Source organism: Tetrahymena thermophila, assembly GCF_000189635.1.
Source record: "Tetrahymena thermophila SB210 genomic scaffold scf_8254371, whole genome shotgun sequence".
NCBI lineage: Eukaryota > Ciliophora > Oligohymenophorea > Hymenostomatida > Tetrahymenidae > Tetrahymena > Tetrahymena thermophila.
In genome coordinates this window covers 317,526-342,459 of record NW_002476155.1, presented here as the reverse complement: position 1 = coordinate 342,459, position 24,934 = coordinate 317,526, and the positions used below count along the sequence as shown (strand labels likewise).

The 24,934-nt window shown below is 23.8% G+C and overlaps 8 protein-coding genes across 8 annotated transcripts; 2 read left to right on the top strand and 6 right to left on the bottom strand. All coding sequences in view use genetic code 6, as the record gives it.

Moving 5' to 3' along the window:
• Positions 1–1,117: 1,117 nt before the first annotated feature.
• Positions 1,118–1,444, top strand: TTHERM_000467909 (hypothetical protein; the record flags this gene model as incomplete). Its single annotated transcript, XM_012800260.1, has 1 exon — positions 1,118–1,444. The coding sequence occupies one exon, from the start codon at positions 1,118–1,120 to the stop codon at positions 1,442–1,444; it is 327 nt and encodes a 108-aa protein (XP_012655714.1).
• A 1,217-nt stretch (positions 1,445–2,661) lies between these two features.
• Positions 2,662–4,758, top strand: TTHERM_00467890 (outer dense fiber protein; the record flags this gene model as incomplete). The annotated part of the gene is made up of 11 exons (XM_001025084.2): positions 2,662–2,818; positions 2,873–2,966; positions 3,023–3,101; positions 3,201–3,331; positions 3,411–3,536; positions 3,615–3,789; positions 3,852–4,057; positions 4,110–4,204; positions 4,251–4,297; positions 4,355–4,461; positions 4,518–4,758. Exons 1-11 carry the CDS (start codon positions 2,782–2,784, stop codon positions 4,756–4,758), a joined length of 1,338 nt encoding a protein of 445 aa, XP_001025084.2. The 5' UTR covers positions 2,662–2,781.
• Positions 4,759–5,411: 653 nt separating this feature from the next.
• Positions 5,412–7,860, bottom strand: TTHERM_00467880 (hypothetical protein; the record flags this gene model as incomplete). Its single annotated transcript, XM_001025083.2, has 7 exons — positions 7,590–7,860; positions 6,722–7,536; positions 6,174–6,614; positions 6,014–6,115; positions 5,689–5,952; positions 5,540–5,626; positions 5,412–5,474 (listed from the first exon to the last, which is right to left on the bottom strand). The coding sequence occupies exons 1-7, from the start codon at positions 7,813–7,815 to the stop codon at positions 5,412–5,414; spliced, it is 1,998 nt and encodes a 665-aa protein (XP_001025083.1). The 5' UTR covers positions 7,816–7,860.
• Positions 7,861–8,195: 335 nt separating this feature from the next.
• Positions 8,196–11,659, bottom strand: TTHERM_00467870 (hypothetical protein; the record flags this gene model as incomplete). Its single annotated transcript, XM_001025082.2, has 2 exons — positions 10,315–11,659; positions 8,196–10,213 (listed from the first exon to the last, which is right to left on the bottom strand). Exons 1-2 carry the CDS (start codon positions 11,645–11,647, stop codon positions 8,196–8,198), a joined length of 3,351 nt encoding a protein of 1,116 aa, XP_001025082.2. The 5' UTR covers positions 11,648–11,659.
• Positions 11,660–12,028: 369 nt separating this feature from the next.
• On the bottom strand, positions 12,029–13,549 carry TTHERM_00467860 (phosphoesterase family protein; the record flags this gene model as incomplete). The annotated part of the gene is made up of 1 exon (XM_001025081.1): positions 12,029–13,549. The coding sequence occupies one exon, from the start codon at positions 13,547–13,549 to the stop codon at positions 12,029–12,031; it is 1,521 nt and encodes a 506-aa protein (XP_001025081.1).
• Positions 13,550–14,129: 580 nt separating this feature from the next.
• Positions 14,130–16,105, bottom strand: TTHERM_00467850 (adaptor complexes medium subunit family protein; the record flags this gene model as incomplete). Its single annotated transcript, XM_001025080.3, has 2 exons — positions 14,130–15,371; positions 15,716–16,105. The coding sequence occupies 2 exons, from the start codon at positions 16,103–16,105 to the stop codon at positions 14,130–14,132; spliced, it is 1,632 nt and encodes a 543-aa protein (XP_001025080.1).
• A 700-nt stretch (positions 16,106–16,805) lies between these two features.
• TTHERM_00467840 (hypothetical protein) lies at positions 16,806–20,587 on the bottom strand (the record flags this gene model as incomplete). The annotated part of the gene is made up of 7 exons (XM_001025079.2): positions 16,806–18,237; positions 18,292–19,012; positions 19,066–19,777; positions 19,852–19,938; positions 20,024–20,158; positions 20,233–20,298; positions 20,381–20,587. 7 exons carry the CDS (start codon positions 20,585–20,587, stop codon positions 16,806–16,808), a joined length of 3,360 nt encoding a protein of 1,119 aa, XP_001025079.2.
• Positions 20,588–21,343: 756 nt separating this feature from the next.
• Positions 21,344–24,533, bottom strand: TTHERM_00467830 (kinase domain protein; the record flags this gene model as incomplete). Its single annotated transcript, XM_001025078.2, has 7 exons — positions 21,344–21,985; positions 22,049–22,196; positions 22,247–22,555; positions 22,612–22,978; positions 23,311–24,193; positions 24,251–24,405; positions 24,521–24,533. The coding sequence occupies 7 exons, from the start codon at positions 24,531–24,533 to the stop codon at positions 21,344–21,346; spliced, it is 2,517 nt and encodes an 838-aa protein (XP_001025078.2).
• Positions 24,534–24,934: the final 401 nt, after the last annotated feature.

The window sequence follows — 24,934 nt, the reverse complement described above, 5'->3', positions numbered from 1 at the left end:
TTTTTTAATTGTGCCTATTCAAAAATGTAGGATTTCTAAAAAATTTGAAAATTCAAATAATCTCAGAATTATTAAAAAAAAAAATTTTTGTGAAAAGATAATTTAACTTGAAATGATAATAAAAAACAAATATTTAATTTATTAATTTTTATTAATGAAAAGTATTGTAAGTAATGTTAATTGAATATACATCCATTTATTAAAATAAATAAATTCTCAGAAAATTAGATCAATACAAACAATTTTTTAAAATGAGAAAATAAAATATTTAACCTCCAATTATTAAAATAAATAAATTCTCAGAAAATTAGATAGATGAATATAATTTTGAAAAATGAGAAAATAAAATATTTAGAATTGATTAAAATCCATAAAGATATTAACAAATAAAAAATTGAATACAAATATTCAAAAAAAAAAATTAAGAAAATGTTCAAAAAGTTTTTTACAAACAAATAGTTTCTTTATTCAACTTTTAATAGTTGTTCACAACAAAGAGGAAAAAAGTTTGCTATAAATTATTAAAATCTATTTTATAGTCAATCATATTAATCAAACTCCATTTTATTTAATAAAAACAAAAATTATTTTTCTAATGATAATAAAACTAATGTGAATGATGATTAAGATGTAAATTCAAAAACTGAATATTATTTAAGTGGTGTATTTCTTAATGCTCTTTTAATAGCACTTGGATACCGATCTTATAGTCATTTTTATAAGAAAGATTAAAATTTTGAAGGTAAAGAGATAATTGATAAATTCATAGAAGATAACAGTAAAAACTCATAACTATCTTAAGCTCTAGAAATTGACAGGCTAAGTGAATCTTTATCAATCTAGTAATTGTTGTATTTGCAAAGTAAGATTGGGGAAAGTGATTTCCTTTTACTATCTATGATTCAATCTACAATAGGATATAAATTAGTAAATTCAAAATATGAAAAAGATTGCTAAGGATATTTTTAGAAAAGCTTAAACAATATAAAAAAAGTTATAGATTAATATAATTAACTTAAAAGTACAGAAAATTTGACAGCTGACAAAAAAATAACTTGTAGATAACTTGCAAATTTAATAATACTGACTTTATCAAAGATAATGAAATATAAAAAAAATGATGATGAAAGGCTTTTTGCTTTAAGTTAGGCTATTAATTTTATTGAATAATTCCCTGAAGAATTTATTACTAATCACTTTATTTCATACACCTTTGCACTTCAATAAGTTGCTCAAGACTAATTTTTTAAATAAAATTATTAAGACTCTTTTTTAAATTCTAGCAAAGTGTTTTATCTTTACAAAAATAAAAACGACGTTGAAAAAGAAACTTACACATACTTGTAAAATTTAAATTGCTTGGCTGGAAATTTACTTTAGTTGCAAAAATGGGGTTCTTATCCAGGATTTTAAGAAGAGTATTTAAAATGCCTTTATAAAATGAAAAAACTAATGAAAACAGATTTTCGTGTAATCTCAGTTTATTTAGATGCAATTATTTTTAATGCTGAATTGTTTCTAAAGATAAACAAAAAATAGAATTTATAAGGATTAGAACTATTGAAACAAGATGAATATTTTGAAGCATTTAAATAATTATATGCTGTTAAAGATGTAGATACATTTTGTAATGTGTCATGTTAACAATTTTAAAATAATTTGAATAATCATCTTTAATATTTAGAAGACTTTGAGCAAAGCTAAAATCCAAATAGATAAAAAAAAATTTTTTCTGTTTTTTTTTGAATTATTTATTATTAAACAAAGAAAAGTTATCAAGAAATAAAAATAAAGTATTTTTTTTTAATAATAAAAATTATAGATAGATATATGGTATTTATAAAATATTAAATAATTACACAAAATTATTATGCTTTTTTTAAATAAAATTAATATTTTCTAATTAATTATTGTTTTATTGGCATTTACATTTATTATTAATTCCTTAATTAAAATAATTATAAATATAAGCAATTTTAATTCAATCAACCAATTAAATGGAAGAATTTAAAATTAACAATAAAAGTTAAAAAAAAAAAAATAAACTATTTTTTTTTATTAATATAAATTAAAGATAGATACATACATACATGCATATGTAAAATATTATATAAACTCACAAAATTATTATGCTTTTTAAATAAACTAATTATTTTCTAAATTAATTATTGATTAAATTAATTGGTATTTTTTTTTATTAATTCTTAATTAAATCAACCAATTAAATGAAAGAATATAAAATTAATAATATAACTTTAAAGAAATAACAAAATTATCACAATTTATTTAAAATTAAGTAAACATATTATATTTTATTAGTTTTTATGTACTTACTTACTTACTCTTTTTAATAATTTATTTAAAATAAAATGTAATATTTCATTTTTTACTAATTTAAGTCTTTTAATAAATAAAAATGAAAGAAATTATTCATTTTTAAAGCATAAACTCTTTATAAAAAGTTAAATTTTGTGCTTTGCTGGTGTAAATATGTCTAATTCAATAAACTCCTTATTATATAATTTATTCTCTCCTGAAATTTAATTTAAATTATTTATATATTATTTTATATATTTAGTAATATGTTTCTAAATCTAGGATAGATACATTACCATCTCATCTCATAAATATATTAAATATTTCTCAAGATTGAATGGATAAGTTTTACTAATTTACAATTTAATCAAGCGATAGCTGTTAATTTTTTGTTTGATTCTCAAGATTTTAGAATTGTTTATCATATAATAAAAAAATTCTTATTTTAATACAGTTTAAAAGCAAATGGTATCAGCTTGGTCAATACCTTAAGCCAAAAGAAGTACTAAATTTTGCTAATTGATTAATTTGGGATTAAAAAATATATTTAAAATAGGCAATTTAGGTAGCACTGAAGGAGTACCTGGTCCTGGTTAGTATAAAACTGAAAATTAAGTAAAAGTAGTACATAACTAATCACCATAATATAGGTTAAATTTTATTAAAAGATATTAAAACTAAGCTTCCTTTTCAAATTTATTAACAGCATTGGACAGAGTGGACGTACAGATCTTATAAAGAGTGACGCTCCAAGTCCCGGAACATATAAATTACCAAGTCTTTTAGTAATATATTATCTCTAGTAGCCAATATGGAAGATCCATATTTGTTGAATCATTTTAATTATCTCCTTGAATATTTTTAATTATTTTCGTAATTTAAAGGGTAATGAAGCTCCTAAGTATCACATAGGAGAAAAAAGAAGCATAGACTATGAAGAAAGAGAAAAATAAAAAATTCCAGGTCCAGCGAATTATAGCCCAAAAAGCTTTTAAAAGAATGCTCCAGCATTTAGGTAGCAAATTCTACGCATATTATAACTTATAGAAATAAATTATGCTAAAGAATAAAACGTTACTAATATTTTTATAAAGTATTCCAAAAAGTGAAAGAAATGATTCGCCAAACAAATCAGATAAATTAAATAAATCGTTTGAAGCACCAGGACCAGGCTATTATGATATTAATAAAACCACTCTAAATGGACCTAGTTATGCAAAGTATGATTCATAAAAAGTTTTGCTAATATCTCTTTATATTTTTTGTTTGAAAAAAACTCTTTGTAAACTTTAAAATAGAATGGGAAGTCAAAAAAGAGAGGATTTAGTATACAATAAAGAGAGCCCAGGACCTGGTAAATATAATATAAGCTAATCAGCTTTAGATGTTTAAAGAAAATCTCCTAAATTTTCTATTGGATCTTAAGACAGGTCATCAATTGATGGAGCTGGTAGAACTACTCCAGGAGTGGGAGTAAAATTAATAGTCATTTATTAAAATGAATGAATGATTAACATCTATTTTAAATATTAAAGTAATATAATTTGAACAAAACTATGCTTTCTTCCAAGGGAGGTTTTATTCCTAAAAAGAATGAGCACGAGAAACGAGATGATTCTCCTGGTGTAGGAGCTTACAATATTAAAGATTTACTTTCTGGAAAAGCTAAATTTGGTTCCTTCGGAAAGGAATAAAGAAAGTCTTTGGCAAATAATAATACTCCTGGGCCTTAGCACTATGAGTAAAATTTAAATAATTATTTTTTATTTGTTAAAACAACTCAATTTATTCAGAGTATTAGGTTCTGAATAGTTTAAGCTAAAAAATAATCCAAAATTTACAATTGGGTCATCATAAAGAATACCTTTAGGACACAGTGAAGCACCAGGTAATTCAATATATCGAAATTAAAATTAAAAAAAATATATAAAAAGGTCCTTAGCATTATTTTACAAAAGATATTTGGAACTCTAAAAGAGGGGTAATTTATTGTTTTTTATTAATAAATTGATTAAATTGTTTTTGAAATATATTAAAGGCAACTATTGGTTCAAGGAATTATGATTATTCATACTCAGATGCTCCTGGACCTTAGTCATACAATCCAAATTTTAATGCAGTTTTATCAAAAAAAGGTGCTTATACGTAAATAAGATTATCAAATTATTTTAAATTATTAACTCTAAATTAATTTTAATTAGAACTTCAAAGTCTGATAGGGCTGATTTAGCTAACTTGAAGGAGAAATCAAAACTTCCAGGACCAGCTGATTATAGAAATTATGAAGCTTAAAAATTTAAAACTCCTTAATTTACATTTTAAAAATCTTAAAGAACAGGTTATGACTCAAAATTTACCACACCTGGTCCAGGTCAATATAATTTGCCACCAAAATTTGCAGATGTGCCTAAGTATCTTATGCCAAACAAGCCTACAATTTGATATATTTGAATTGTTTGTTTTCCTTTTAGAAGCTAAAAATATAATATAAAAGAGTGTAAATAATAAATAATTAGTAATAAATATAGTAAGTATTTAAAATGAAAGAGTATAAATTTAAGAGTTTGATAAATAAAGGTATTATTACTATGTAAAAAATCTAATTTATTAAGATAGAAATGTTTAATTTATATTATTTTGGATATCTAAAGATATTAATTTATTCTTTAATTTTTTACAATTTAATCTTTTAAAATACAACAAAATAAAAGTTTTACAACTAATATTTAAGTATAAATATATTCTTTAAAGTATGAAAAACATTAAGTTTTAAAAAACAAAACAAAATCAAACTTTTAAAACTAACAAATATGTTATAAATAATTTCTTTTTTTATGAAATATTATATTTTTTCAAATTCAAAGATATTTATTTTATGATTACTAATTATATTCAATATATATATTTTTCTTTGAACAATTATTAAAAAATTTTTTTTAAATTAGCTAATTGCTGCAAAAAAATTTTAAAAAGAAACAAAATCTAAAAATTAGAGCTTACTTAAACAGTGAGGTAGTTAGGTAGATATATACATGGAAAAAAAGATAATTATTTAGATTTATTTATTATATATATATAATGATTAAACACTTTTATCATTACTCTTTCTACTTTTTTAATATATTGTACATGTCTTTTACTCCTTATTATGTTAGAAACTAATTTTAATAGGGTTTAGTAATTAAAATAAATTTTTGCTTTTAAATGAGTAAATAATTTTTACATTTATTTCTTCTTTAATGTTTTTATTTATTTTGGCCATTTCTATTTTTTATTTATATTTGTCCATTTCTTTTTATCTTTAAAGTTCCTATATATTTTTAATTATTCTAGTTAGACTTAAATATCAAAAACAAATTCAAGATATCTTACCCATTGATAATCTTTTATAGCTAAATTTTCAAGAACTCCTTCTCTTTTTAATTAAAATTATTCTTTTTTTTGGGCAGAGTTCTCATTAAATACTTGATTTTTAAACTATTCAGCTTATTTAACTTTGATATCATATTATTTTACTTTATCTAACAATTTTATGCTTTATTCTCTTTCGAATTCTTCTTTTTTGCTTTTAATTTCAACCATTTTAGAGGCTTAATAAACACTAGTATTTCTTTTCCTTTCTTGATTAGTCACACTCTTAAATATTAATTAGTTATAAAATATATTTTAGTTTCAATGGTATCTTATAATAACTTACATTCGATTAAATACTCTAAATTATTTTTTAAATTGTGTGAGATTTATTGGCTTATATTTCTTGTTCTCTCATGATTATATTTGATTTAGCCCTATTTTATCTCTTTATTATAAGTATTTATTTTTTTAAAATTTAATTCATCTATATAACAAATTCTTACTTATTCGATTTTTTTAGAGACTTCTCTTTACTTTTAGGATAATATTTGGTTATGCTTTTATTATTTGGCTTATTGTTCCTTTTCTATTTCTTGCATAAACTGGAGGGCTTTTTAAATCTATTATTCTTATTTCAATTTCTTAAATTCTTCTATTTACCTTTTTTCTTCATTTCTTTCTAAATACCTCAAGAAACTTTATTTTTCTTCCTCTTCTAATTTTTTCTATTCAAGCTGCATCCTTAACTCTATTTCTTTTATCTACTATTCCTTTATTTTAATTCGTTCTTTTTCTTATTCTTTTTGTCTGGCTTTTACTTAACTTCTCACAATCATTTGATGTGCTTTTTGATCTTTCATTTTTTTTTTAAGAATCTCTTCTTTTTGCTTTAGGATCTTTGCATGATTTTAAGCAAAAGCCTATTCCTTTTACTCTAATTCTTCCTTTTATTAAATATAAAACGTTATAAGTTAATTATTTTTCGAAATTAATTAGAATAAAGTATTTTATATTGAAAAAAACATATTAGTTCTTATTAATATTTTTTTACTTTTATTTGATTTTCAGCTTCTTCTTTTTATTTGGCTACCTCTTTTTTTATTTCATCGTTTCTTTCCATTCTCATAAGTTTTCTAACTAACTTTAACTTAACTTCGTAGTCAAGGTTTTCGACTACAGTATTTACGCTTTAATGAGGTAAAGTTTTATTTAAAAGGGATTAATCTTTATTGTAAGGAGATATTGAAGCAGTGTAATTTCTTAATTTCTATCTTGAATTCTATTGCTCAAGAGTATTATATTTAGATTTACAATCTTCTTCATGGTCTCCCTGTGTAAAGTGGTGCTTACGGCTTCCTGCTCTTTAAAGCACAACTGATTTACTTCCCAAAGTTATGTTTTGAGCATCACTCAATATAGATTAGTTATTAGAATTATTTACATATTTTTAATTAAATTAATCTTCTTAGTAGCCATTTTTAACTTAATTATACGATCGTTTATTTAAAGAATTGCTATCTTTGCCCTTATTTTAGTTCCCATATCCAGATTACAAGTGAAAGGACTTATTAATATACATATTTTACTATTTTTAACTAATTTCTTTTGGATTGTAACCATCATCAATAGCCTAAAAGCTATGTATATTCTATTTTTTATTTTCGCTTTGATCTTACAACCCTAAAAGTTATTCTTTTTCCATCTAATATATAATCTATTAGAGCTTGATTTCTTTATTTTTGTTTTATTTGATATCTAAAACAGTCATCTATGTAGTCTATTTGATAGCTTGTTCAACGGCTTTTTATTTTTCTAATTCCATTTCTCTGATTAACTTCATAGTCTCTTTGATCGCATTGATTTTAACTACAATCACAATTTTAAATAAAATTATAAAAAACTAAACTAAATAAATATACTCTGCCTTCTTTTTTCGTAATGTTAAAATCTCATTTACTATATTTTTGTTATTTAACCATCTTCTTAGCCTACTTCCTTAAAGTCTTCGATATCTCTTTGGTATAGATCTTGCTCGTCAATACCTATATCCTTACAAATCTAAATAACTTCATTTGTTAAGTATCCTTCTTTGTCAAATATCGCTAATTTTATTTTTGCTTAAGATCTATGAGAAGATAAACTCATTTGAATAATTATTATAGTTTATTAATTTAACAAATTTACATATTTAATTAATTAATCAGAATTCAGATTATAATTTATTTATTCAATGGCAAATAATTAATTAGGGTATAAAATAAAAATTTTTAAATATTCCAGCCACTGTAATTTTTATTTCCAAATATCTTATCAAAGAATTAAAAACTTTTTACCATAAAAACTATGCTTTAGTTTGTTAAATTATAAAATTAAATATTTTAAGTTAGTTTAATTAATTATATAAACGGTCACTATAATTAATATTTAATAAAAATTTGTAAATATGAAAACAATTTTCAACAGATATATTTAATTATTATGAATTAGATATGAACTCATGAAATTTACAATTTAAAAAATAAAATTCATGTAATTTTTTAAATTTATTTTCTATCGAAAAAGTAAGGCTTAATTTAACGAGATACTCCATCTAAACATAATCTAAGAGAATCTAGTGGTTAATTAGTAAGCCTTTCTTATTGCTACTCTAATTTGAGCTGCAATTCGCTTATTTATTGACTAAAGTAACCTTTATCATTTTTATAAGAGACTTTAAAGTGATTAATATTGTTCATTATCTACTCAAGATTTCTATTTTATTCAGATATATAATTTAAAGAACATTTTTTTAGTAATTTTAGAGGATTATTATCATTATCACTTTATTTCTAAAATTGAAGAAGTTTATCACTTAAATTTGCTACACTACGTCTCTGTGTATTAGCAGAGAAATGATTTGAAATTAAAACTTTTTCACTCGCTATATTTTTTCTTGTATTACTTGGAGAAAGTTCAAAATTATCAGTCAAGAAAATATTATTTTATTTAGATTTTTATTTTTCCAAGGATTAAGATTTTATTTGATTAAATATTTATTATTTTTACTAAACGAGAGGATAATAAGGATTATTGGCTTAATTATTATTTTATTATTTTTATTTTGAGCTATTTGCTGAGTATCTGTCTGTATTGTTATGATATTCAATAGTATTTTTTTGATTAGAGCGCTGATTTGACAAAGATAGTGATTGTATTTTCTATCTTTTTACTTTTACTTGATCTTAGTTTTACAAGTATTTATTCTAATCTAATTTAATGAATTTATTTGTATTTTAAAAACTATGATCTTTTAACTTAAATTTATTAACAATCTCCTTAATATTCATAACACAAAAACCCTATTTTTTGTTCAGCTATTCGAACTAACTATCAAAGCTATTTTATTCTAGAATGCTTTGGCCACTTTGCTTCCTATTTATTTAGCCTGTTTTTGCACTTGAAATATAGCTCTATGCTTATAAAATAGGACTTCCTTAAGTTGATACTTCTGTTTAAATCATCTAAGAAGAAGGACTTTTATCTCCAAATTTAGATATAGAGCTCTATTTTTTATATAATATCCGTTTAGATCCCTTCATTTTTTCTGATTCTTGCACGTTTTTTGTTTTTATTTAGTATTAGTAACCACTCTCTGTTAGATTTTTAATTGATCTGTCGTTAGTTTTTTAATTACTATTTACTGATTATTTTGTCATATTAAATATTTACGGATCTTACTTAAAGAAATTAGTATTACTTCTCCTTGAGGTTTAAGATATTTGGTTTTTTATTAATGGGGAAGAAGGCATTGCAGTAAAATCTAAATTTTATTCATTTTATACTTGAGCGAAATACTATGGATCTTGGTTATTTTTTATAAGAATTGATGATGGACTATTTGTTTTGCCAAATTATGATTGTTTTTATGAAGGAACAATAATACCTTTTTATTCATTACTCAAAGAAAATCTTCTATCAATAGAATTTCTAATTTTCTAAATATTTTAAGAAATACTAGAGCTGTTCAGCTTTGTGAGGGTGCTTTCTAAAGTTTATAATTATTTATCAATATTATTATTCTTATTTGTGCTAATTGGTGGAAGCATAGCTTTTAGCATTTATTTTTTCTCCTCTTACTCCTCTTATTCTTCTTTTTCTTGTTGAACTCTTTACTCATTTGTATCTTCATCTAATTTATCAGGCTCAGATATGTAAGCTTTCTGCAGCTTTTAAGGAATACTTTTAATATTCTTTTCTAATTATTTTATGTTTAAATATTATTAAATTTTAAGATTAGCACGAGCTCTTCTCGCTTATTATATAGCTAAGTTATTTTCTTCTATATTTTTTTTTAATATGTTTTTGCTCGTACTTAATAGAAGTTAAGTTATTTTTTTAGCCTTCTTTCTGTATTCCTCAAGCTCATCTTGTTTTGTTTGAGTTGTTCTTTTTTTATCAACAGTGACTTTCTAGTTGATTATTTCATTTATCTAATTGTTCTAGTGTTCATAAGATGAAGACTCTGAAATTTTATTTTAATCTGGATCGACTTTACAAAAGTAACCTAATAAATTATAAATATGTTAATACTTAAATTTCTTTTTTTCAAAGAAATTAAATGAATTTAAAAAAAAAAATAGATAATATTTAATCAAATAGCGTTACCTGTTTCTAGTTGGTATTATAGGATGTCATAGAAGGCATTGGTATCAGACTAATTTTCTTAAGTAGTTACTTGTTCAAACTTCTATTTCAATTATTTTTATAATTATAGCATATCCTCTTAACTTTCTTCCTTAATACGATCTCCTACCATCATTTTTTCTAATTATTAAAGAAAACTACCACCTAAAATCTATTCCTACTATAATATTAAATCATTTTTTTCATTTAAATATTAATAGCTTTTCTAAAGTATCTTTTAAATATTTTCATATTTGAGCTCACCCTGCTCTTAGAATTAGTTATTTTATAAGGATTTAAATATTTTTGTATTTTTTTTTTTGCGTATTATTTCAGTAGAATTTTCTTGTTAAACTTTGTGCTACGATTACTTTTACTTATTTTAATTATCGTTAACAGATGAGTTGATTTTTTGTAAAAACTCTTTTGTTTCAAGATAAGTGTCTAAGTTTTTGAAAATGCTTATTTACATTTCGAACCGTTACTCTTTTTTAGCAGGCTTAAACTGCTATTCTTTCATTTTTTTAGTTTTTTCGATAATATTTTTAATTCTATCAACAATCATTGAATGCTTTATGTAGTCTAATTTCACTTTTTTCTGCTCATCAGATAAATTTTTGTCATTTTTAATATTTTATTCATATTACTTCATTTTTATTTGTTCTAAATGTTTTTTTCTAGCTTCGCTTATTTCATTTAGCTAAATATTCATTACTTCTACCATTGAGCTGTTTTGAGAATTACCTTAGCTCCCTAAATCATTTATATTCTTTTGAGACCCATTAAGACTTTTTATATTTTATTCCTTAAAAGTAATAGGCTGTAATTGAGTGCTTTAATTTTCTTGCACATTTATTTTAAGACTACCACTTTCCTCGTCACCAGATCCAAATTTATTTTTAATACTACTTAAAGATGATAAATTTTCTTTCATCTTTAATTTTTTTTCTAGCTAATTCTTAAACATATCCTAAATATTTTCAATAGGTGGTTTACTTACATGCTAAGCTTATTACTTTTATTCTTATCCTCTCGCATATATACTTACCTTTAATCCCTTATTGTGATCGTTAGAATTTTAATTTTAAAAAATTTATTTAGTCTATTTATTTTAGATACCATTATTAGTATCAAATTTCTACTATTCGTCATCTGAGGAATCAGAGCTGTGCTAGTAATTTTCATCATACTCAATAGGTGGGTATGCTCCATCATCTTCATCTTCTTCCTCTAACTTATGCATATCGTTTACTATTCTATTTTATTACTTTTTTTAGCTATAAGTAGAGTTTTCATTTTAATTTTTTCTTCTCATCCTTACAAAAAGTTAATTAGATGACTTGGTTTAAGTTTTATCAATTTATTTATTTATCGATGAATTTAATCAGAAAAATTTATTAGTGAAAAATTCGTTTATTTAACACAAAAAATTAAATTTTTATTAACGAAAATACCACTATTATTCATTAGTAATTCACAATTTTTTAATTATTTTAACATAAACTCATAAATTAATTAAAAATAATAATTTTTTTTACTATTTTATAGAAATTTTAATTTCATATTTATATAAAGCAAAAAATAAACACATAATTTATTTTCAATGCATAAAACTATCTAAATCTAATTTAAAAAAATAAATTAAAAAATTAATATTTTATTTTAATTTTATATTCAATCCAATATATTTTTAGATTCAATCGAGTAGAATTTTATCAAGTTGATCTATAAAATTAACATAGTCTGTATAGTTTTCTACTTATTCACCACAATATGGATCACGAGGTTTATGTAACCTACAAATTTTATTTATTTTTTATTTGAGAGTATCTTAAATAGGCAAGCTGTATAGTCTTGTGATTTCCTCTTTTGTTGGTGGGGGAATGTAAGCTAATTCTGAAATACAGTCATTTCTAGGTTCTTTTCTCAACTTTAATATATTTTCAAAAGAAGCTGCCCATTCACTTCTTTGAGATAAATTATAATCAATTCCGAATATCTTGAATATGGTTTTTCCTATAGAAGTATGATCAAACTCACTGTTTTCAAAGGGTCTTTATTCTTCTGTGGGTTTATTCACTAATGTTCCTTTTTCAATCCATGGAGAAATAGCGATTGTAGGAACTCTAATACCAAGTCTTTTAAAATCAAATCCATTAGCATTAACTTTGTTATCTGGACTTGGAATATTTGTTTATGGAGGAGGGACATGATCATAAAAACCACCGTGCTCATCATAAGTAATTATCAATAATGTTTGATTCCATAGAGGACCATTTCTTAATGCTTCATATACATTTTTAATCAATCTCTCTCCTTCTCTTACGCTATGATTAGGATGTTAGTCGTTTGGAAGGCCAAATGATTTGGTGTTATTCAAATTTGGGTGAATTGATTCAGAGGGATTAATAAAAGTGTAGTTTGGAAGGTTTCCAGTTGCTGCATCACTATAAAATTATTCCATTTCAGAAAATCTACCAGGAGTTTAAAAGTTATTATTGAAATATTCAATATAAAGGAACCAATCTAAAGCATCACCTTCGTAGTAATATCTCCAAGAGTATCCATTTTTTTCAAGCACTTCTTATATAGTGGTATTTTTAATTTATCCTGCACGTTAGCCATTACCAACATATCCATCACTGGTACCTGTGTGCATGAATATTCTATTTGGATTAGTACAGCCAGGAAAACTTGAAAAGTAGCGATCGAATAAAGCAAACTCACTTGCTAAAGTGCTAATTATAGGAACATTTTCTGGTAAGTGCCCACTCATTTCAACTTCTCCGCTATGTAAAAGCCATTCAGCAGATTTAACAAAACCTTGCATATTAGCAGGCTCTTCCAAAGAAGCATGATTTTTGCAAGGGTTTTTAGAGTTCTTGGAATTAATAAGGTCATATTTACAATTGTAAATTCTCTCAGTAGTACTTGAAAATAAATGAAATGGGTCATAATTAGTAGTGTCAGTTGCATTTTGGGAAACGCATATTTTTCCTGAAAGTAATTTTGGATTACATTCCGAACCTGTTAACCCATCTATATTAGGATTTGTTATATTTGATTTACTAGACTTCATCCATCCAAGCATGTGATCAAAAGATCTATTTTCCATCATTAAGACAACGACATTTTTAATTGGAAATTAATCTTCTGTATAAACTGAATTGCATGAGATTAGCAATACAAGTATAAAAACAACAGACTTTTTTTACATCTTATTATTTTATTCTTAAAAAATTAAAATTCTTTTTTTTAAAAAGTAATTACACCAGATAGAAAGTCAGCAGCTTTTGAATGTTTAAAATTATTAATCATTTTTCTTGTTAATTAAAAATAGCCCATTAAAAACTGTGAAAAACTGTAATCTACAATTTATTTTTGCTAATAGCCTCATTTAATACTTAAATGATATCATTTATTGAGGATAAAAGGAGAGGGATCAAATAATAAAAGAATATCCAAACACAATAGAAAATTCTTTAATTAAATATTTTGGAATTGATATTTCTTTGAATTAAAGTTATTTTAATAACGCATCTACACAAAAAAAAAATACTAGATATTTATAATATTTAAATTTTAGATACTTGAAATATCAAAATTAGGTAATTTATCATAGTTTTAACACAGATACAATAATGTTTATTAAGTGAAAATACAAAAAAAACAAAAAACAAATTAATATTTATCGATCTTATTTAGATACTTGTAAATAATTTTTAAAAACGTAAATTATACAAAAAATAATTTTATTTGATTGAATTTTCTAGCATAAATAAAATAAAACTTTTTTATCAATTGATTTGATATTTATCTGCTGTGCATTTAGAAATTACATCGAATTTAAGCAATTCGTTATTATTACCTAAATTAGCAACAGCAAGAGGCTTAATTTGGTAAAAAGTGTATGGTAATGTAAAGTTAACATCGAAAGGGAATATGTCATCTTCAGCTAAGCTAGATGAGAAACTGATCTAAATGTTAGATGTGGCATTAGAAGCACTTAAGGAAGGAATTATATATTTGAAAACACTATTTGAAGAATTGACTTCGTATTCAGCATTTTCACTTGAGCTTACATCAGGCTTTTCTTTAGATGGGTAGCTAAAGGAAATTTCAATCTTTTCTAGCTTTTCAAAACGATTTTGATCAGTATTAAATTCAACTTCAAGAGCAACTTATCCATCATTAAACCAGCAAGTTAGTGTGAATGGTAAATCAGCTGTGTTAGTAGAATTATAACCATATTTAACAGAGGGAATTCTAGTATTAACAGGGAAAGCAGTTTCTATGTTTTTCAAAGCGATCTATTTCTTATCTGTCCACAATTACTTATTTAAATTTACATGGGGTTTAAGTGTCTTTAGTTTTAGATTTTCATATTCGAATTGTATAGCGATACGGGCTTTAGAAGGATCGTAGAACTAAAGGAATACTTCACCATTTATATCAAGGGAATTTAATGTTCCATCACGAGTCATTTAGCAACTCATTTTTTCAATTATTTCAATGTCAACTGGAGCCTTAAGAGGATTAACTTTTATTTCTTCTTTTTTAGAGTTTTCTTATACAATCTTCTCTTACAAAGTAGCCTATGTATTTGCTGAAGAGCTGCTAGCCTCCTTTTAATTTGCAACAGGAGTTTCTTTTGTAGGAGCTTTCTTCTTACCAAGGACTAAACCCTTCTTTGGAGCAACAGTAGTTGCTTTTGATGAAGGATTATAAACAGGTTTGTCATCAGGACGAAAAACACCTTCATCTTCATCATTTTTGGATTTAAATGAATTAGAACCCATACTAGTTATACCACTAGAAGAGATACCTCCAGTTGCATTTGTTGAAGCGCCACTGCTGCTATAGGAACCATAGCTTGAGGAGGAAATGCTATTACCAGAAGAGCTGATTCCAGCAGCACGTTTCTTTTACATTTCTTACTAATGTCTTTTAGCAGCTTCTTGCTATTCTGCTTGTTTCTATTTCATCAACATAATATGGAATTTTTCATCTGCACTCTCCATTTCCAATGCACTTTAAACCTATATTTCATTTTAAAATATTTAATAAATTGCTTTTTAAACTTTTTGCAAGAATATCTTTACAAGTGTTAGAAATTCTTTTCAAATTGATATCCATACAGATAAAATAAAAATTGATCAGAAATTAATAAATTTAAAAGAAAAATAAACTTTTTCACAAAACTAAATTCATTTTCCTAATTTAAAACATTTCAAAATAGTTCTTAAATTAATTTGCCATTTTTGTATATCTTAGCTTTGAAAAGCTTTTGAAATAATTAATTTAAATCTTATTAACAATCTCAATAATAAAAACATTGTCTATTGAGGATAATACAATAAATTTGTAAAAAAGCAAAGCTTACTTGACTTAAAGATACTGATTCTCTAAAACCAAAAGAAATAACATCATCAAAGCATAATAAGATATCGAAATCTCTTTTCAAAACATTTTATTCTGAAACTCCAGATGGACACAAATCTTAAACTATTTTATGAAGAAGGCGTATTGTTTCTTAATCTTCAATAATATTTGAATTCTTTTTAGTGAGAAGAACCAAGTACATATTATCCAATGGTAAATACACATATCTCACATATTCTGTTTCAACAAAAGTGTGTTATTGATCAGGTGTTATGAGCTTAGGAAAATTTCTCATGTTCTCCTCAAGCTAATGCTTTGTGATATTTTAATATTGACGAGCTATTAAGATGTCACCTTATTTATCGCAAACTGCAGCACTAATAATGACCATTTTAAACTTTTTTTTCTAACTTATGAAATACTTATTATCCTTGTGTTGAAACAACGTTCACTAAAATACTTTTTAGATTTTCCTTACTTTTCAGGAATTATTTGTCTTTTGAAGAACCTTTGCTTATTAAAAACTTTTTGAAAAATTTTAATATCCTCTTGATAAAAGGATCAATTGATTGCGTTTATTATTATTGTTTTGTTTATTTATTATAATTAATTTTCTTATTTATTTTATTTAGATAGGTTTGTCTCACTCATTCTTTTATTGATGATTATTTATTTATTTATTCATTCATATATCTATTAATTCAATTTATTTTAATGTTAATTAATAATATAGACTGTATTCATTTGCCAATTAAATTGAAATTTTATTTATTTACAAACTTTAAAAATGCATATTTTATTTCTTTTTAATATCTTTTTGATAAATAAAAACCTCATTCGTTGTTTAGTCAAACTTAACGTGGAAGGATTTGAATTAATTTCACTTTTAACAATAATTAGCATAATGTGCAGTTTTTAAACCAATTTTTTTACTGTGCATTACATTTTAATAATAGAATAAATTACAAATTTTTATACAAAAAAAAAACACTTGTTTTAAAATTTAAATAACACATTTTTTTTATTTTATAAGTTTAAAATTTTTTGTTTTTAAAAAATTATTTTTTAAATTTATTTTGTCCAGGATTTAATCAGATTACCCTAGATTTTATAATTAAAGGAAATTGTTTGGATTAAGCAAGCTTGCATGATGAATCAAGAATGTTATATATTAATTTATTATTCTAATTCTGATAAGAAGGTAACAGCTGTCCTATCTCTCTTTAAATGGTGTTTCTATTGAAGAGAGAAAGAGGTTTCAGATAATTTATAGAAATACTCACTAGAGATTCAGTAGTCCAATTAATTTTTTAGAAAAATATGTTCGTGTTAATAACGTGTATAGATTCTGTTAAATAAACAAAGTCATCTTCAATTAACTACATACTCTCATATGAACTATCTGAATACTCCACAATTATTTAAAGATTTTTTCTCTCTTCAGTAGTCAAAAAGTGAGTTATTTCTGCTATAAAACCTGTTTTTGCCATATATTTAGACTGAATTTCAACAGGCTCATCGTTTGGCACGAAAATGTTTGCCTTTCTTAATTTTATTTGCTAATTATTTTAGTTTGAGTTCAACTAGTTTTGCAGAATTGAACTTTATTTTTATAAAAAATAATTATTGCTCTCTTTTTTAGGAAAAAGTAACCTGTATGGCAATTACTTTAAGAAGTTGTTATATCTATTAAAAAATATTTCTCTAGTAGAAGGTATAGATAGTCTTTAAGGGTTTGCTTAAACATCACTAGTTATCTTCATTCCTTCTTCCAAGCATGAGTAGAGAAGAAAGAAAGGATTGTTACTAGAGCGAATGGAAGATGCACTTTGGTGTTAATTGTTATTGAGCTTATTATTGTTAGCATCTTAAAATTCTTTAATTATGTCTTTTATAAATGTCATAGTTTTAACAAATTTAATGGATTCGAATAAATCTGTTGAAGAATTATTTGAATTAATTTAAGTCATATGAAGAATAGGCAACTACAATATTGCAACAAAGAGCATTTTTTCAATAACTTATTGACTTTAATCATCTAAAATAAATTTACACTAAACTTTATGGATATTTTTAATAATCTTCAATAGCTAATATCTCAAAGCTTAGACATCTTAAATAGATTGTTATTAAGATATCCTTTACTGTGATTATTTAATAAATAGTGAAAGTTGATATGCAATTTTAGAAATTTTATTTATAAATTAATATTAGTCTTGCTGAGGCCCAGAAACAGACTTTTAGCTTTTTGCATTTTTTTAAATTACTTGAAAGGCAGAGTTTTTTTTACCTATTTCAGATAAACTATTAACTAATAAACTGAGTAGATTATCAGCATAAACCTTTTCTAAATTATTTTTCTCTGTTTAATTATCATTTTTAATTATTTTAGTTTCACCTTATTCTTCTTCTTCTATTTCTTCAATCTCTTTATCCTATTTTTCAATATCTCTTTGATTCTTATAATATTTTTTCTTTTCATCTTCTTGCTATTTCTAAGGGAATAATTAGCTCTACTCATAACTAAGAATAAATTAAAATAAAAATTAGTTTTTAAAATCTTTATTTAATGATTACCTGTAAAGCTGATGAAAATACTTTGGCATTAGATCCTACATCATATCGTATTACTTTAAAAAATAACTTGGAAGGAGAGTTTCTGAGTTTTTTAAAAGCTCTTCTCTGTTTTTGAAAGCATTTGAAATCATAATAATTCTATAAATATGGGCTTTATCTTTCCAATGAGGTTCTTAAACATAGAGAATATCAGCTATCTGCAAAATTTAGCAAATATTCTTTTTAATGAGCTCACTATTATTTTCTCCTACGTTTTTACACATCTCGAAAATATAAGAACTGTCCCCAAATTCATTGATATTTCTAAGTGTTATGTTAAGAATCATATTTAGCTAATCTATATTATTTATTTTCACCTTTCCTAGTAGCTTGTAAATTACAATTCTTAATCTTGGTACTTTTTCTTTTAAATTGAACATTAAGCTATCCATTTCTTCATTTGTTATAACAACTAATTTTCTATTTGAGCCATCAGGTATTTCGACGGACTCTTAAGCTAACACATTGCTAATTCCTTAAATTGCTTTAATTCTAACAGAGTCATTTTCATCATTGAGCATATAAAATAATATATCTCTAGACTCCTTACCAAATTATTCGCTTTATTGTCCAAAATTCTGTATGATATCAATTGCACTCTTTCTTATTTCATTAAACTCGTCCTCTAATAGATGAACAATTGCACCATATCCGTGGCTGATTGAAAATCTTTCTTAGTCGTCTAAATTGTCAAAATTTATATCAAATTCATTATTAATTAAAGCAAAAATTTACTTTTACTAGGTGTCATTACACTGTTTGTAGGAGTTTAACTTCCTGCTTTTCCATAATCTTAAAATTATTCTAGTTTTATTGTCCTCAACAGAAGATTTTCATCAAAGTATGGGAAATAATGTAATATTTATGATGCTTTAAGTCTTATTTATTATGAAAGAGACCTGGTACAGTTATTGATGTATAAAAACACTTTGTGAATAATATCACCTTACGATTAAGGATTTTTTTTGAAAAGTAATTATAGAAAATCTAAGAAATATAATTAAGAATCTTCATTAAGGTTAATATTTTTAAGTAAGCAGAGCTTGACAATCGTTGCTTATCTACTTTCTATCCCTAATAAAAATTTAAGAACTTTTGAAGAGATTAAAGGTTCTTGCTAAAGCCATCTTAACATCTCTGCAATCAATTAGGATTGAAATGATTTAGCTGGTTTCTGCTAAAGATTTTTGGAAGCTGAACTCTCTGAATTTAATATTGAAATATTTTTACTATTGCTTTACAGCTCCTATTCTGGTACATCGACACTGATAATTTTGAATAATAATTTGATAAATTTAAATTTCATTTTAACGCTTAATTTGTTAATTTCAGGATTGTCCTAATTTTCTTAGACACTCTTTTTGCATTTATTCATGTTTTTCTTGCACATTTAAATGATGATGTTGAGCAAACATTCTTTGATACCTCCACTTTCAACTATACTTAGCTGTGTGAGTCAGCAATAACAAAAAAACAAATAAAAAATAAATATATTTTTTAATAATATTCTGAATATTTTACCAAATTAAATAAAATGTCTATGCAATCACTATCTACAAACTCTTCATAATAATTTAAAATTTCAAAAAGATTGTCACATAGCTCTTTCTATCATTTAAAAAAACAAGCATTTTATATCATTTTCAAAGCTTATTTATATCACTAAATCTAACAAAAAATTAGATTTTATTACTTATAAGAAGAAGTTGTTTGCAATTTATTGTAAAGATAAACATGAAGAAAGAATGCTCATCAATCTCTGAAATTGGTCCTAATTTTTTTTCTAGGAGTTATTTTTTACTAAAGCGATAAGTTTCTTTCTCAAAATCTAGTTTTCATAAATACATCATAATTAAAATATTAATGTCTCCTTATTTAGATATTAAAAAATATTATTATTACTCTTGGAATATTTTTGAAATTCTTTAACCTAACACTATTCTCAATCTCATCTTGAAGATACTAAACCTTTTTGAATTATATTTTAGTAAAGCTGAATATAAAAATTATTTGAAAATATTCTTAAATAAATAAATTGTGATATTTCTACCTACACTAAAAACATCTGATTTTATTCTATATCTGGAGTCTAGAAGCTAACTTGAGGGAGAGATTCAATAAATTCTAAGTCTTATTATGAAATAGAGAGTGCAGAATCTTCATCTTTCTTTGTTTATTTTCTAATATTTTCCAATTAATTTATTTAGGAGTAGTCATAAGCTCCTTGCTAAGCTTTTCTTTTTAGCAAATAAGACATTTTGAATAATCCAATCAAATCTTTTTACTTACTAGTTTTAATCAATCTAATAAACAAGCTAAATTATTGAAAAAAAAAGAAAAATTAAATTCCTAAAAAACTTTTTTATAAAAAAATTGTAAGTAAAAAAATAATTTTACAAAAAATAAAAAATAAATATGTAAATGTTTTAATTTAAAAAAACAATAAATAATTATAAAAGAAAAATTTTTATATATAGATATATTTTAGTGCAGAAATTTAAGATCATAAGATTATTCTGACAACGTATATATAAATAAATGTGTATAATTAACTTAATTAATTAATTGTAAAATCGTTTGCTAAGTGGAACAATAATTTACTTAGTGAATTTAGAATATTTATTATTATATATTTTAAAATTTCCCCCCCTATAATTAAAATGAATACATTTCTATAAATGTATTCATTTTTATTAATAGGGGGGGAAATTTTGAAATTTACAATAGTTGAATTTTTATATAGAAGAATAAAATACATTTAAAATATTAATTAAAATTGATAGTAAAACAGTCATAATTAAAGCAAATAAATTATTTTCAAAATACTTTTTTGCTATTGAGGATAGTTACTATTATATTTTTATACAATTTATAAAATTAATTAAACCAATATTTTGCCAACTACACATATATAAATATATATAATAACTTTAATATTTGGCAATTTAGTTTTAATTATTTATTATGTTTAAAATAAATTAAATTGACTAAATATCTCAATTTATTATTCTTTTCAGCAAACAGAGTCTTCGAGATTACTAATTTTTTAATTTGTATCTGCTGTTTCTTACTTTGAATTTATAAAATTTATCTGGAGATTTGAATTATACATTTTTTCTGAGCTAAAATACTTGTTCCTATTTGAACCTTAACCTTATTCATGTACTACTTTTGTTTTATGATCTGAATGCTTTTAAATGACATCTTCATTATTTGATTTGAAAATAGATTATTATAGCTTTTTAGGTGTAGAGTTTTTTAATTAAATATTATTGTTGATTTAAATTGATTTATTTTCCTATTCTTTTTTAGTGTATTTATTTAGTACTATAAGTTAATATGCTGGATTTTCTCTATCATAATCAGTGGTGAAAAACTGCTCAGCTTAGTAAAAATCTTGCAAATTAGGAGGTGCTTCAGCAATTTCAAACATTTTTTCATTGAATAATTACATAGGAAGAGCTGCATGAATTAGACCAATTCCTAAAGAAATCCAGCTTACCACAGAAACATAATCAATCCCAACAATATATAGCAAAAATAGTGCATTAGAGAGAGAATAAATAGGTAATATATATTCAATCATTTCAGTCATCTCAATTGATAATTCTGCAGATTAAGAGAATTTGATTGTTTTTCTTCTCAGTATATTAAACTAAAAAATAATTCAAAAAAATTAATATTTTGATCCAAAACTATTTCAAACTTATTTATTTACCTTGTCAACCCAATACATTAGAAGTATAGCAACCATTGAATATAATATACCAACTGGAATTATAGGCGAGTAGAAAGCTACCATAAACATAGTTTTTAAATTATTAGCATACTACTGAGAAATATTATACTATGGATACTCGTATAAGCTATTTAAAATTAAATAATTGACAGACTATTTTTAAAAATTAAACATTACGTATTTAGTTGTTCTTGTGTAAAATAGCATTTTTCCACTTATTTAGATAGCATTTTTTATTTTACCTTTTTGAAAATGCCTGGGAAATCGATAAGTCCCATTACAAAAGGAATTACCATATTAAACATAAAGACGTAATTTTAGTTATAAGCAATCCCACCTTCTGAAAATATTGCTCCAAATTTTTTTGAATCGCTCAAAACAACATCTATAAAGAATTGTATTAAAGATGTGTTAATAAAAGTAGCCCATGCCATTTTTTTGGCAATACTTATATTAAACTCAGTCCTTGTATAGCATCCTTCAATACTTTAATTATTTAATTAAAATTATTTAGAGGTTTAAAACAATATTAAAAACATTACTTTGTCAGATATTTAAGAACAATTTACAGTAAAAAATTTAATATAGTAATTGCAATAGATAGTAAAATAGCTATGCTCTAAACCAACGCATTACTTTATTAACTTGTATTTTAATTTTAAGAAGGTTTTTATTGCTTTTGAATAAATAACAGTAAATATATTAATCCTGCACATCCAGCCAATGCTAATATAGTTATGCAAAATCCTTTAACAAATCTTTTATTTTTCTCATTTTATGTTATGTGTAAATTTTCCCAGTACATATCTGAAGGATAAGGTGCCTATTTTATCTAAACTACTTGATTTTGATAGATTAGCTCTTTAGATCTTTTAGAGTCTTTTGCGAAATTGAGGACTTATTCTTTCACTAATTAAACAATATTTTAGTTAGTTATAGAAAGAAAAATAAAATAAAATTTAAAGATTATTAGATAGGTAGTTATATAGCTAATAAAAATTATCAATAACTAATTTTTTATTTCTAGCAACCATCTCTTGAAAAATTTATAGAAAAATTAAGTTTACTTTTCTCGAAATTAAAATTACAATTTCTTATTATGTTTTTAAAATAAATGATAAATCTTATAGAACTAATAAAACAATAAATTTTAACCAGATTTAAAAAAATCTATGAGTAATTTAATGATTTAAAAAATGAAGTAAAGAATTTTAATAGATAATTTATAAAAATAGTTTTACTTTATTCAGTTTTTAGAGAAACGAGTGCTTTACCAGTAAAATATTGCTTCATGAATTCTTTGCCTTTACCATCTACAAATTTCTCTTAAAATCTTAAAATTTAATCATCTAAATCTGCTATTTTTTTGTTAATGTTTTCTAAAATTAAAGTGTCTGCTATTTTTCCTTTATTCATTTATTTTATTGTATTTTATTTTTGTTTTATTAACTCTGAATGTCTGTCATTTAATTGCTATAATTCTTTAAGATTGTAGCATAAAATCACTTTAACTACTTCAAGGCATTAGTTTGGTGTTGAACTTTCTTAATTTAACATTTTTGAAATATCTTTTTCAACATACAGCTTCAAGTCATCATCATAGTCGCTATTAATAGCATCAAACTCCAAGGGAATGTTTTCAAACAATAATGTGTAATCGTTTGCAGAAATATCTGCTTCATCACACTCTGAATCTAGTTTACGTTAATAGCGTCTAAATATTTGAAGTAATATAATAATTATAATCACAGTAGCTAAATTGAGTATCTCTTATACAAACATTAAAGTCTTTTGTTCTTATTTATTTCCTAATGAAATTACTGTTATCCAATTTTTCTTACAGATCTATGAAGTGTCTTATCCTTCAATTTCATTATCTTCTTTGCAGTCTTAACCATAAATAGCATTAGTAAGCATGTTATATCCTCCTGAAGTCAATAGTATAAGGCATAGAAATACCTCACAGTACTTTAAAAAACTGAAATATAGAGGGTAGCCACTCCCAAGAAATGAGAGATCTCTGAGATTACAAAGCAAATTAATTTTTTATTTATTGATTTATCTTGCACAGCAGACACACAAATCTTTTGATTCTTTACTCTCATATCCTACCAAGTTAGCTATCTTTAGTAAAAATTTAAGTTATTCGTTTAATTTTTAAAGACCTATTTTTTAATTTACTTAATGTTGATGTGCAATTTAAAAATTAGGTGGTATTTAATACCTTGAGTACTCCATTTCCGTTTTCTGAACAGGTTCTTGAGGTAGATATAGTTATTTCTTCTCATCATCTTAATTTTTTACAATAGCCTGCGCTTATTCAATATCTTCGACCTCTATAAAATTAGTATGTTGATTAATATTTTTTTCCATAACAATTACAATCAATATTAATAATAATTAAATTTAAAGTTTTCTTTATTTTTGTTAAAGCAAAAGCACTATAATTACCTAAACTTTTCATCTTATTACAACAAAAAGCTAAAAATGACTTGAAGTTATATCAATAGCGATTTGTTTTTTAAAAATCAAAATATCTAACTTAATTTATAGAAAATTATTATTAATTTATTTATCTAACTATCTAAATATATTTATATCATCTATCTAGTTTATGAATATTTAAATACTTGAAGTAGATAAGTTTAGAATTAGTAGTATCTGAAATCGATATTTTTTTCTTTTATAAGCTCATATTCATTTTAATTTTTCCATTACATATATAAAAAAGTTTTTGATTATTTCAATTAACTTATCATACAAACTTTTGATAGAAGCAAAATCTACAAATATTTTGCATTTTTTTTTATTGAGAATAACTTTTTTTCCAATGAAAAAATATTTGATCTTCTTAAACATTTTAAA